General features: G+C 43.3%; 1 protein-coding gene across 2 annotated transcripts in view; it reads right to left on the bottom strand.

Annotated features, from left to right (window-relative positions):
* Window positions 1-14,124, bottom strand: part of kirrel1b (kirre like nephrin family adhesion molecule 1b) — a 103,821-nt gene that overhangs the window by 30,866 nt on the left and 58,831 nt on the right. For both annotated transcript variants that reach the window (XM_069684472.1, XM_069684473.1), the window contains exons 2-3: window positions 8,932-9,081; window positions 1,434-1,583 (exon numbers count right to left, since the gene is read on the bottom strand). In XM_069684472.1, the coding sequence (XP_069540573.1) occupies window positions 1,434-1,583; window positions 8,932-9,081 (300 nt within the window). The remainder of the gene's footprint in view (window positions 1-1,433; window positions 1,584-8,931; window positions 9,082-14,124) is intronic.

Here is a 14,124-nt window from a genome sequence, read left to right as displayed (position 1 = left end):
TGTTTAAGGCCTACATAACACGATGTGACAATGTTGTTTTCCCTTTATTTCCCCTACCTGCTGTTTCACCCAAATCTGTGAGCTAGAGGATTTACACCAAGCACATTATGGAGACAAATTCAGTTGTTTAACTTCCACGTTAAGCTGCTCGGGTATTCCTCAGTTTGTATATACTTTTTTTAACCAGTGATGTATGACCATCATCATGTGTGAAGCATCATGTGATTTGTTTTTGTTGTAATATTGGTAGACTCTGTTTCCCCTCACCAAAGAAACCTGTGGATTCCTGAAGTTATGTTCCTGTAACGGCCGAGTTGATTAAAGAGAAAGACTTAGGCCGAAGCAAAAGAGTTTGCATTCAGCGATTTAGAAAGAAAAAGATCGATTTTTAATTTCAGCGATTTATTACAAGTAGAATTAAAACCAAAATGAATACAAAGGTCAAACAAACAACAAACTATTTTTGCTCTTAAAAATCGTGTGATTGTAACGACTCAAAGAGAGGAAAACACCTTTTCAGGGTTTGGAACCCGCAGATACAAAGTGTTCTGGGGAACACGACTAATACTTTTAACCGACAGTTAAAACTGAAAAAGGCGTTTATGATACTTTACGTGTCAGAAAGCGTCCTTGGAGAAGTAAGCATATACTGTTGTAGTGTTCTGACCTTAACTTATATCCTTATATATTTCGTTTTTTAGTTTAGTGTCACATTTCTTTCAATAATCTTAAAGATGCTATCTTGAAGATTTCAGTTTCGTTCTCTTTGGCACCTCTAATGCGATAAACAGTAATTGCAGACCTCCACGGTTTTGAAGTTGTATCTGTAGTCATCCATCTTTTCTTTGTTTGTTCAGCCATAGTAGATTACTGTTTACTCGCAACACTTGCAGAGACTGGAAAAGCAGCCGCTTAGCTCCGCCTACCCTCTCTGGCAGACCAACCACTGCTGGCTGATGGAAAACGCGTCACTAACTGGGCGCCGCTTGGGATTTTTTCCACAAATGTCGCCACAGACACCCAGTCTGTAATAATACTGTGTACTGCAAATGCACAGGCTTTCATCAGTGGGCCATAGGCTCAATCACCATTGTGTTACCTCATTCGGCAAAAGATAGTGACTTAACAGACATTTATTTAAATGAAAATTTTCAAGATTATTACTTTAATGCTGTTTTTTTTACTATGTAAAGCTCTTTGAATGTATGAATGGTGCTCGATAAATAAAGTTGCCTTGCCTATAAAGGATGAAGGATTTTTCAATGGATACAGACAGGAGAGCCAAATATTTACTTCCAGAGTGAAGCATCAAAGGAAATCAATAATTATTATCTCTGCTCACATTGGAATAAAAACGTCCAGACATTACATACAGCGTCAAAAGAAACTCAGAAAGTTCTGTAGAAAAGTGTCCCCTGTATGTGTTGACTCACTGAGCACGTTGAGCTTGGCCCTCCTGGAGCGCAGCGCCGCCTCTGTGGCCTGACACTCGTACAGAGAGTCATCAGACAGCTCGGAGTGGGAGATCTCCAGGTTGTACTGGCCGATATCCAGAGCCCGCAGCACACGATACCTGGGCCAGGCTGCTTGACACGCACAAACACAGACGCACGCACACACAAACACACACGCATACGCACACACACACACACACACACACACACACACACACACACACACACACACACACAAACACAGTTAAATACATGAAGAGACATCCAGTAAAAGACTTTGTGATTCACACGCTTGTTAGTGTCTGCTTTAGCTCGCCTGTTTGTCGTGCATGTTTATTGACGGGTCAGAACAACCTGACGTATTTGGAAGAAGAACTTCTGGAATGTAATTTAAAAATAGTGCACCACCTGGAAAACATGACCTACTCTTTCAGAATGATTGCTGGCATGAGGGAAGAGGCACATTACGCGCCTCTATTACAGCGATGAGTCATCATAATAGCGCTGCCTTCGCTAACGATCAGTGTCTGAGGATCAGATCTTTATTTTAGAAACATGCAGTGAAGAGTTTCAGGGAGAGACGCTGAAAAAACTTCACATCATAACTTTTTATCTCCAGCCCACTTGATGAAAATGTAAATTCAGTGGAGAACGAAAAGTCAAGGTTCACATTCTGGCCTTTCTTTATACCTTCATGATTATTTTTGGTGTGATGGATGATGTTAAAATCAGAGGGAACTTTTTTAGACGAGGAAAGTCTTAACTCAGTTAAAAAGTGATGGAATATGAAAGAAATGTAGCAAATTTAAAGATGCAGTTCACCTAAATTAACAATCCACTAATCATACTGTTGCTGTGTCCCAATCCAGCGGCTGCAGCCTTCAAAGGCCGTATTTAAATGTTTTAACTCAATCAAACAGCTAGCATTACACATGGGTCCTTGAAACAAACTATATTTAAAATAAGGTTAACTTACTCGACGTTTGTTATGCTAGCTATAGCACGCTAGCTACCTGTCGCTAGGTGACATAGTGAAGTTTGGTGACGCAAGGGTAAGGGCGGGAACAGCTGGTGACGCAAACAGGAAATCCTCCGTAGACCAGACCGTCTCATTTCAGTTCAGCTTTAACGGTCTACGCAGGCTGTGAATGACTCATCCTCCGCAGCCCCTGGATTGGGAACCAGCTTGTGACTTGTCTTTGATCAAAAAAAGTAGTCCCTATGACAGTGTTTACAGTGTCTTTAGGTGTAAACCAAAAAAGCAGTGTCACGTTTTCTGTAAGGGATGTTACTTTTCAGCAATGCATTGATTAGCACAAACACAATACCAGTCATCTCGTTTGTATTGGGGTTGCAGCAGAAATCTCAAAGATGGATGTTTCCTAACCAAACTTTTGAAAGGATCGATTGCAATAAGGTCAGTAAGGAAATTATATTGTCTCAAACGGAATGTCACACATCTGTCTTACACAAAGAACAGAAAAGATGAAGAGAAAAGGGGGCTGAAAATCTTTGAAAACAGAGTCTGATACGGATCAGAGCATCGATCAGATACCATACGTATTTCCCTTCCCAGGTAAGTTATCCTGCGATGCTAACAATATTCATCAGTGTAATGCTAGCAGAGAGTGTGATAGTCAAAGCAATCAGTGTTCGCTCACCGATAATGTATATATACATATTGTTTTTCATACGAGTATCTGAGGTATACTCGCAGAATCACAGACTGTACATAAAGATGGCCGACATGACAGCTCCCTAAAAGTGAAGCCAAACCCTCTGTATCGCCCCCTGCTGACTGGCTGCAGTATGCTGTAAAATGCGGTAAAAAAGATGATTGGCAGCTCTGATGACCAGTACGGCTCCTGCAGCCGATCTGTTCCTGATTAGCAGAGTAGAGGAGGAACGGGGAGAGGAGACATAACTAAAACAATAACTACAGTCATTGAAGTTTACATAACCGTTAATATCTGCTTTAGACCAATGACTGCATATCTTGCGATGGTAACGTCATTTGGAGCCAGAGACTACGCAGTAGAGATCGGCAGGTGGCGCCAAAAAAACACACTTATTGAAAAAACAGGCAGGATCCCGCACGCCGGCGTGTTTAAAAGCAGAACAGCTTCTTGTGTTGGTCTGAAGCAGACGTTCACAGATATGTAAACTTCAATGACTGTAGTGATTGTTTTAGTTACGTTTCCTCTCGCCGTTCCTCCTCTACTCTGCTAATCAGGAACAAATCGGCTGCAGGAGCCGGATTTGTCAGCAGAGCTGTCAATCATCATTTTGACAGCATCAAATAACTAATTAAAAATAAACCTGTCAGAAAAATTAACACTTGGACATAAATCAGCATGATAAGAACTAACTATAATGACAGAAACCATGTTTGAGAAACATTTATTTGACATATATTTTTATTTTATAGTTTGACTCATGTCTCACCTGTTAACATGGAGGAGGCGGGCTTTATGACCTATACTGCAGCCAGTCAGCAGGGGGCGATAGAGAGGCTTTGGCTTCACTCTTAGGGAGCTGTCATGTCGGCCATCTTTATATACAGCCTATGCTTCAGACCAACATAAGAAGCTTTGCTGTTTTTTTTTCGGTAATTTAAATGTGTGGTTTGGTTAGCAGAAGGGGTGGGACATCGTTACCGAGGCTCCACCCGGCTGACCTCTACTGCTCCAAATAACGTAACCAGCAAGATAGCAGCACCCACCTCGGGGGTATTTTAGCTTCAAATAAGTGTAATGAAAGGTGATGGAGACGTGTCGTCCATCTTTATATCACAGTATATAATCAGAAACATCATGAAGGGGAAAAAATGGTATTATAACATCTCTTCTCCTGCATTCCTATTAATGTCAGTGACTGCTTGTGTCCTCTGCTGAAAGCTGACTTGTTGTCATGACAAAGCAAATATAAAATCTCTTCTGAAACGGATAAAAGCAGAATCATGATTGCATTAGCCCCATCAATCAGAGAGAGAGAGAGAGAGAGAGCTGCACACAGGACATTATTTAAGTGAAAATGTCAAAGCTATTAATCATAACATAAAGATAGCATTAGCATTAATGGCATTTATCATAAAAGTTTTGAACACCTTTGTCATCAGATCATTATCGTATGTAATATACACAAAGGGCTCTGTACACAAACACACACAGCTGTACACAAACAGCTGGAGGGTTTCAGCACACACACAGATCAAACATTGACACATATACAATGATGCCACATCAATTCCTGCATGCTACACACACTGCAGAGCTACAGGCAGTGCCGCTCCAATTACAACACCCCCCTTCTCTCCCTGTTTGAACCCTCGCCTCTCAGACAAAGACATAATTGAGCGTGACGTCCCACTAGGGGGCACTCATTGATCCTCCGTGCCCAATCCTAACATGACATCATGGATTCAGATGGCAAAGGCAGCAGGCAGGCAGGGAGGCAGGGAGTTGAGGGGTGCGTAGAGGAGGAAGGAGGGTGTGGGGTGGGAGGGGGGGCAAAAGTATTAGTGGAGATTACATCATCCACTCCAGCACCTCGCAGCATAGCAACCACAGAGGTGAGAGCACCCCGGGGAGACGGAGAAGGAGAAGAAGAAGGAGGCGGAGGAGGAGGAAGAACAATAAACTGATGCCTGCAGGAAGTGTGCAGATGTGTTTTCAGTGTTTGCGTTCATACGTGACACACACACACGTCTGTGCACATGTTGCAGGACAATCACGCATTAAAAAAGCTTTTCCTTGTATTTCATCTTTATTTATTGTTCTTTATTTTCCATCCTATGTGATGTGGAGAAAGCTGTTTTTGTCTGCGAGCAAACACACATCTCCCGCATGTGTGTGGGTGTGAAACTGCAGGTATGAATTTACCGCACAATCTGCACTCCCACACATCATCAACAGCTGTATGAAATCATACAGAGCTCTTATGTGTCAGACATCATGCACCAGCATCGCCTCATTAGATCACAGTACATTTATACTATTAGCAGGTGGAACAACGTATAACAGCACACACACCTCCCTCCATTAAGACATGACTTTGTGCTCACACTATAAAACAAGAGGAGCAGCAGATTGAGAGACAGTGTGTCAGGGATGAAGGGAGGACTGGCAGCACAGACGACTTAAGGATAAATAATGGACAGAAGGTGATGATGGATGGCTGAAAAGCAGAGAAAAAGAGACAAAGAGGACAACGTGTTTATCAAACGCCGGTGTGTTTGTCAGCTGAGCCGTACTCGCAGAAGGCTGCAAGGACAAAGAGAGCATTACAGAGAGGAAGAGAGGAGGAGAGAAAGAGAGGAGAGGAGAGAGGAGAGAATACGAGAGGAGAAGAGAGGAGAAAGGAGAGAAGACGAGAGAAGAGAGGGGAGAAAGAGAGGAGAGAGGAGAGAAGACGAGAGAAGAGAGGGGAGAAAGAGAGGAGAGAGGAGAGAAGACGAGAGAAGAGAGGGGAGAAAGAGAGGAGAGAGGAGAGAAGACGAGAGAAGAGAGGGGAGAAAGAGAGGAGAGCAGAAGAGAGAAGAGAGAAGAGAGGGGAGAAAGGAGAGAAGAGGGGAGGAGAAGAGAAGACAAGACAACAGAAGAGGAGAGGGGAGGAGAGGAAGAGTAATAAAAAGCAACAGAGATGATGTAGTAAATTCATAAAGCAAGTGATGATGGAGCTGTAGTTTGGAAGATGGAGGAATTAAAAGAGGAGGGGAGAGAGAGAGAGAGAGAGAGAGAGAGAGAGACATGCTGACCTTTACTGAACCTGTGAATTAAATTGAGTTGAACACGAGATTCACATCACATGTCAGATCATCACTTGTGTGACTGTGTGCATGTGTCTCTGTTCAGTGTGTGTGTGTGTGTGTGTGTGTGTGTGTGTGTGCTTGTTTGTGTATTCATTTACAGTGTGGTGATAAATATGATGTGTGTTAACATCTGAAAGAAAGGGCGCACATTGTGCAACAGCTGATGTTCTGATCGTGCATCATTAGATTGGTAAAGTAAATATCTGTGACATTTTCACAGTGAAATAAATGTTTTATTTTACCCTCCACCGTTTTAAAAATAGTGTTTCTCATGCGGGTAATGAGTCTCTGTCTGACAGTCGCAGGCGTGTGAACAAAAGACAAACTTTGTATTTCACATGACAGAAACTCAAACTTTACCCACAACAAAATCTATAACACAAAATGTCACACTCCTCCCACAGTTTGATCGACGGAGCAGAAATACCACAAAAATCACACAAAAACACTTTTAAAAATAACAGAGAGATTTCACCGATTATAGATTTAATAACTTCTCCACCTTTCATCTAGAAGGTCTTTCACTGATAATAAAGGAGCTTTTTTATGCTTTTATTAGAGCCAGAGGACGGTGGATAGTGTTGGAAACAGGGGAAGAGAGAGAGGGGATGACCCTCGGCAAAGGGCCGAGGATGGGAGTCAAACCGGGGACCGCCGCATCGAGGACTGTAATGTCTGTTTATGGGACGCATGATTTAACCCTGGGCTAAACCGGCGCCCAGACCCCACTTTTCTATACATGAAAATTATAACATTACTCAGTGCGCATTTTTCCTTTAAAGACTTTTAAAAGACAAATACTGAAGTTCAAAAATTGATCTATTTGAGGATGTTGATTAAATGTTTATGTTTAGACCAGTTGTTATGAAAACAGAAAAAACGGGAGTCTGTACCGGTCTGTGCCGGTCTTTTATTTTGAAATGACCGGATGCTGTATGCTGTTTCATGTGTGACTTCCTGTTTGGAACGATCTGCTCTGTTCAGCTTGACAGGTGTTTGAAGCGGCCTCCGTCAAAAATAGACCCGGCACGTGTCTTTAGCGCAGCAGAGAGGAGAGACGCTTCTGGGACGCGCCGGAGACGGACCGCGCCGCGTGCCGTGGAATCACGAGCATTGACTTGAAAGGGCGTGGTCGACTCCGTAGGTCGCGGCGCACATGGAACGCGCCGGAGACGGATCCTGTGGAACTTGAGGGTTCCTCGTCTACTATATTGAGGAATGTCAGTACCCCATCCGTCCCGGCTGCCCGATCCGTTCTGCACATGCGCAAAAGTCAGCGGACGTGCAGAATTGAACCTGTTTTATGACACTACCCGATCTGTTCCACGCATGCGACGCTCGACTCGAGAGAGTTGTGTTGGTGTGCTGGCGGTCAAATTGGCGTGCAACATTAGATTAGAGAGTTGTGTCATTGGGTTGGCTGTCAAATTAGCTAGTTTTACCAAATTAGCTAATTGGTATGTATGATACAGAGTTCTTTTAACAATCTATGTTAATAAAACAAGCAGTTGTGCAACTTTCTCTGCTTTTATGTTGGCTGATAACAGCCACGTACTGTTATTTGTATTGCAGTGTAGTGTATTTGTCTAATATTGTGTTGTTAATAAAGTTATAAAAAAAAAGACTTGCAACGTTCACACGTTCACAAATCGGGCTGTGTATGCGCATACGCAGAACGGATCGGGCAGCCAGGGCGGGTGGGGTACTGACAAGGAACAGAGTTGTCAGGATGGATTTTTCAGACTTTTGATTGGCCGCGATTTTCTTCTTCTTCTTTGCATGTTTTCGTTTGGACGGGGATTTTTTATAATGGTGCTTATGTGGACGGATTTAAAAATCACATCTCATGTTTAAATTGAAGTGAAAAGGGAAAGTCAATGGATGACTATCAAGGTGATAAAACAGTGTTAAGTAGTTTTTGAGCTGTTATAGAAGGAGCTAGCGAAAGGTCGAATTCTTAGCACACTGTGTAACCATCCTTCAGTGGAGTGGAGGATTGAATCCTTTCAATAGATGAAAGTCTGAAGATAGTTTTAATTCACTGAAATATTTTGCCAAAATACATCACAGACAAAGAGTAAAAGCAGCTTCTCTCTCTCAGCGCTCAGGAAGCCTCAGCCGTCCGCAGCGTGTTCAAAGATTTCTGCAGGCTCTTATTTTGGCACTTTCCTCTGACCATTTCCTGAATGCAGAAAAATACCTTTTCTCTGTCTATTGTGTCTCTGACCCTTTTACTCTCCTCGCTTTTGGTCGCATGTGACGCTTCCCCGTTTTCAATATAAAGTGTATTCTACTCCTGTGTTGCACTCGCAGTAAGTCACTCTGGATGTGCGTGTCGGCTTATGCCAATGTGCGTCTGCTTTTGTCAGCAGTGTGAGGGATTTTCTCTAATTCAGCATGATATACAGGACTCATTTTTGCCCAGATTGTCACTCACACGCCTTTTGGCTCTTTACTCTCTCCCTCTCTCTGCACACTGTTCATTCCCTTAATGTTAAAAACCCCTACACTTTTCAGGCATAATAGCTTTTGTCAGGGTTCTTACAGTCGAAACTGAACCGAAACCGTGGCGGAGTTATTCTCCTTCTTCACTTCACTTTGATCCCTGCAGCTCGGGGAGGCTGCGAGGGTTTTTTTCTTACTCTCCCGCTTCTCCCCCTCCCTTACCTCGGAGGCCCTCTCCGATGCCGAGGGCCAGGCCGTCCTTGGTCCACTGTACGATGCCGCTGTAGTTGAAGATCACGCAGGACAGCACCACCCGTTCTCCCAGCACCACCGACTGGTCCGCGGGCTCCTGAGAGAAGCGAATGCAGCACACTGCAACAGAGGGACAAGAGAGGGAAATCAATTTTAAGTTCCTTTCATTGTGACCTGGCCGTGAGCCGCCATCTTTTATTGCACTGTATCGAGCCACACAGTCCCTCTCCGCTCTTATCGACTGGTGTTTGTCCATATGGAGGCTGTTGGGGTGATTTGTTATGTGTCTTTATTGTGTATATGCTGCTTTTACTGCCCTTTTTTATTGTGCTGTTATTGTGAGTGTGTTTTAATACGGACCCCGAGTGTGTGTGGGGACTTCTCTGACGGGACGGCGAGGTTTTGAATAGAGTTTATGCACATTTGCTCCGGCTGAATGGAGGGAAACAGGAGAATTCACAGATTTTACTTTACAACAAAGGACAAAAGGGACTTTTATCCGGAATGATCCAATTGTACACACGTTTACAGAATTGTCACTTATCCATGACGTTTATGGAAAGGAGGTCTGATCTGTCATCGAGGCCTGAAATGATTTCAACTATCTTCACTTATCCCGAAGAATACCAGAGTTATACATCACAGATATCACAGATGTCACACGGATTCTCAGGCAGCTGCATTAAGAGAGAGATACAAAGAAATGTGATCTTCAGTACGGACTCTGCAGACCTTTATCTGACATTTACGGGATATTTGTTGCCATTTGCAAGAATGTAATGTGAGGTATCGGCTCCGATTGGATATTACAGACCTGTAAATCCCCCAAACATCTTCAAAGATGAACTTAAAGTTGTAATCTCAAAGATCTCAGTTTTGTTCTCTTTGGCGGCACCTTATGGTGATAAACAGTAATCGTGGGAGCACACTTCCCAGATATCCAGACAGTGCCACATGTGTGACATCCACGGTTGGCTCCGGTTGTAACTCTTGATTTTCCTGGCTGATGGTCGCTTTCCTTTTCAGACTGTTTGTCTTCATCTGAGCGTCGAGTTTGTTTCTTTTTCTTTGGATTTTCACTTATTGTTGAAGTTGTATCTGTAGTCATCCATCTTTTCTTTGTTTGTTCAGCCATAGTAGATTACTGTTTACTCGCAACACTTGCAGAGAGCGGAAAAGCAGCCGCTTAGCTCCGCCTACCCTCTCTGGCAGACCAACCACTGCTGGCTGATGGAAAACTCGTCACTAACTGGGCGCCGCTTGTGATTTTTGCCGCGAATGTCGCAACAGACACCCAGTCTGTAATACTGCAAATACAAAGGCTTTCATTAGTGGGCCATAGGCTCAGTCACCATTGTGTTACCTCATTCAGCGATAGATAGAGACTTAACAGACAGTCGAGATTATAACTTTAAAATGTGAAAAGATCATTAGAAATATAATAAATTAAACTTGACAATATGAAATGTATTATTCACAGGTGGGTCTGGATTCGGGTTCTTTCAGGGTTCAATTTTGTCTGTTTGCAGATAATACACCCCCTCAAAGATCTAGTGTGAAATAGTGTGCATATTTGTGCGCACTTCTTCCAGTGTAAAGTCGTTCTAATCATTCTCTCTTTAACTGGACTCGGAGCTCGATTGCTCCGATTTGCATATTCGTCATTCCTCTGTGCCTCCTGCCTCTGTTTCGTCTCTTCCTTACCCCCTTTTCAAGTTTTCCCTGGACTTCACCGAGGCTTATGTGTGTCTCTGCGTGGGTTTGTGTGTGTGTGTGCCTGCATGGATGTGTGCGTGTGTGTAGCATGAACATCCTTGCCAAGCTGTGATACAGCCTGCTCTTTTTCATCACACAGTACAAAGGATTTTGCTTACACACTCACATTTCCTCCAGCAAAATAAGCCTTTTGGCCATTGCAGAGCCACTGAAATACACGGATATAAAAACTACAAGTGTAGCGGCGGCATACATTAACGCTCTCGCATAAAGAGAAAGTGTCAGGTGAGGAGGCGAGGCACTAACCCGCCGCAGTTTTCAACCGTTTGCATCATCAGTTAAAATTGTTTCATATTCCAGAGAAAGTCTTGCGAGAAGGCGCGTTAATTAAGGCAGAGAAGAAGAAGACCGTGGCGCCTTAGATGACACATGCACGCGCGCATGCACGAGCACACCGAGTCTCACGCAGACAGAAGCTCCTGCACACTTGTAACGCTACATAACACTCACTTTATGCACTCGTACACACACTTCACTCATCCATGGACATGCATTGAGTCACACAGCAGAGGATACACGCACACACACACACACACACACACACACACACACACGCACACACTTGCACAGAGTTGGTGTTTGTCTTCCCGTGGGCTATTCTGTTCTTGGATCATGGTTAAAACAATCCTATTAGCTAATTAAGGCAGAACTGCTTAATAAAGCCGGCCGTGGCTCTGAGGGACACGTCTCAGCGGGATTCCAGCACAAAGGTGCAAACAACAGGGAGATTCACTGATTTGTCAGGAGGATTACACGACCTGTCATGTTATTTGTGCAGAAGGCTGCTTTTATTGCAGACAGGAATCTTCAGACTTCACAGGCAGCACTTTGATGTTTCATCAACTTTCCTTTTGAAAGCCGAATCAAGAAGACGACTGCTGCGACTGTGAGCCGGTGAAGCTGCAGTCTATTTGAAGTTAAAAGGAAGATCCTCCTTTAAATACTTATCTGTTGCAGTTGTTTGCTTGAGTTTTTTTATGGCCAGGAATAGAGCAGATGGTGGGATTATGAAATATCTCCATTACTGATATATAACAGAGATAATATCATCATTTTCAACTGGCTCAGGTTTCTTTTCTGTCCTGTCCAGGTTTTTAGAAAGATCCTCTCTTGGGATCAGGTCACTAAACTCTCTTTTGATTGTATATCACTTTACATCTAATGTTAATGCTCTGAGTCCTATGAAGGCTTTTTAACACAGTTTAATCCTTGATTTAGACATTTAGGTGGTTTTTGTGTTTTCCTTTTGTCTGTAACTATATTATCTCATTTTAAACTGAGAATCAGTTTGTAATCCAGTGTCTTTTGTAAAGTGATCATGATCATGCTGGAGCTCACAGTGTCGTGGGAAGAATGCATGGAAGAGGCCAACGAGAGGAAGCGTGAAAAATACCAGGAACTGGTGGAAAAATGTCAGAACAGGGGCTGGAAGACACGCTACGAGCCCATAGAGGTGGGCTGTAGAGGCTATGCAGGACCCTCATTCAGCAAAGTCCTCAACCGACTGGCCGTCTCAGCTGCAGAAGAAAGAAGGCCATTCGCTCCGTGAGCGAAGCCGCAGAAAGAGCTAGCAGATGGCTTTGGATAAAGAGGGCTGACCTGTGGGTGGTTGCAATGGGACGTAAGTCGAGGCCTGATCAAACCTGGCTGGGTCGCCCGGGCGAGGGTGTGTGATGTTGAAAGACCCGAAACACCTGATGACCCCAGGTCACATGACTGATGATGGGTCCCAGTGCATCCAGGAGATGTAACTTGCACAAATAGTCTTTAGCAAATTCAGTTTGATTCAGTAAACTCACACAATCAAAATAACAATCTCAAATAGTTCAGTTTTATGCTCTTGAGCGCCACCCACTGCCGATAATTTCACTTATTGTTGAAGTTGTATCTGTAGTCATCGATCTTTTCTTTGTTTGTTCAGCCAGAGTAGATTACTGTTTACTCGCAACACTTGCAGAGAGCGGCAAACAGCCGCTTAGCTCCGCCTACCCTCTCTGGCAGACCAACCACTGCTGGCTGATGGAAAACGCGTCACTAAGTCGCACCAGACAACCAGTCCATAAAAATACTATATACTGCAAATAGAAAGGTGGGCCACAGGCTCATCACCATTGTGTTACCTCATTCAGTGATAGTGACTTAACAGACATTTATTCACATGGAAAAGTTTGAGAGTATCACTTTAAAGAGAAATGGCTCATGTGAGTCATGACTTTGCTCGAATGTTTAAACACTATGTTTAAGTTGGATGCAACACGTTGGCTATTTTTAAAGTGTATTTTGCTCTGTGAAATAAAAGCTTGTTAATTGAAGGTCTGTTCACTTGCAGTCCCGCCTCCACAGATGAATGACGTCAGGATTAAGTAACAGGATGTGAATCAGGTTGGGGGCCTCTGTTGCCTCCTTGTGTTTCCTGTCCTGAGTTACTTCAACCTATCGTTCCAAATAGTTCATATTTTACGAAACCTTTTTCTGGTACGATTCTATGAAAATCCATGGCGCTCTAAAATACTACCACATTACTTCACAAACCCGCTTTTGGGTCTCATTCAGATGCAGAAGGTCACTTCTTGTTTGGTTGGTATTATGCTCTGCTTTAAGAAACAGTGATTGAAAACAGCCTGCAATCTTTAAAAAAATCTTTCAAAAAAAGATTATTATAGAAATCACAGAAAAGAAAATGTTTTTAAGCACTCTTTGCAGCGCGAGGACAAAAGTTGATTTCAAAGCTGCCAAATTGATTAAAACGCTCCCGACCTTCGATTCAGGCCCTTGACATAATCTTTTATCAGTCTAACAAGGAGATATTTACTACAGAGGCACAATGATACACATTTTCATAACTTGACAAGCCTCATACAGCCGAGTGTTAGGCAGGTACAAGACGTTTTCAGCTAATGAATACGAGGAATGTCACGAATGTTCGACAGCCCTGATGAAGCTGCCAAAAATATACTTTCTCTTCTTCCCAATGTTGACAGATGATTTTTCTTACACTCAAACTACGTGCATCTTTCTCTTTCATCTTCAGAGAGCCAGAGACAAACAAAGCAGCTGAGACAAAGCAGTGGAAGTGAAGAGGAGAAGAAGAAGGAGCTGCTGGGATGTGATATCCTGCTGACATGAGTGATTTACATGTGGGTCATGTTATGCATGATTTATGCAAAATTAACAGCTATTACGAGCGGGGGCCTCTTCTCCGTGTAGAACTCTGAACAGAACAACGCGTGTTCTCCTGGGACGGGCTGCGGTGGGTTACTGAGTGTGTGTGTGTGTGTGTGAGACAGGCAGAGAGGAGACACGGTGACAGAAAGACAAAAAGAAGGAGACAGAGAACATTTCTGCTCGTGTGTCGTGATCTATGACTGTGCGGACGTTTGTGTGTAT

This window comes from Semicossyphus pulcher, unplaced genomic scaffold, assembly GCF_022749685.1.
Source record: "Semicossyphus pulcher isolate SPU_LCO1_2020_fin unplaced genomic scaffold, fSemPul1.0.p SCAF_7, whole genome shotgun sequence".
Classification (NCBI taxonomy): domain Eukaryota; kingdom Metazoa; phylum Chordata; class Actinopteri; order Labriformes; family Labridae; genus Semicossyphus; species Semicossyphus pulcher.
The sequence above is the reverse complement of the archived record's forward strand: the minus strand, read 5'-3'. Positions and strand labels throughout refer to the sequence as shown.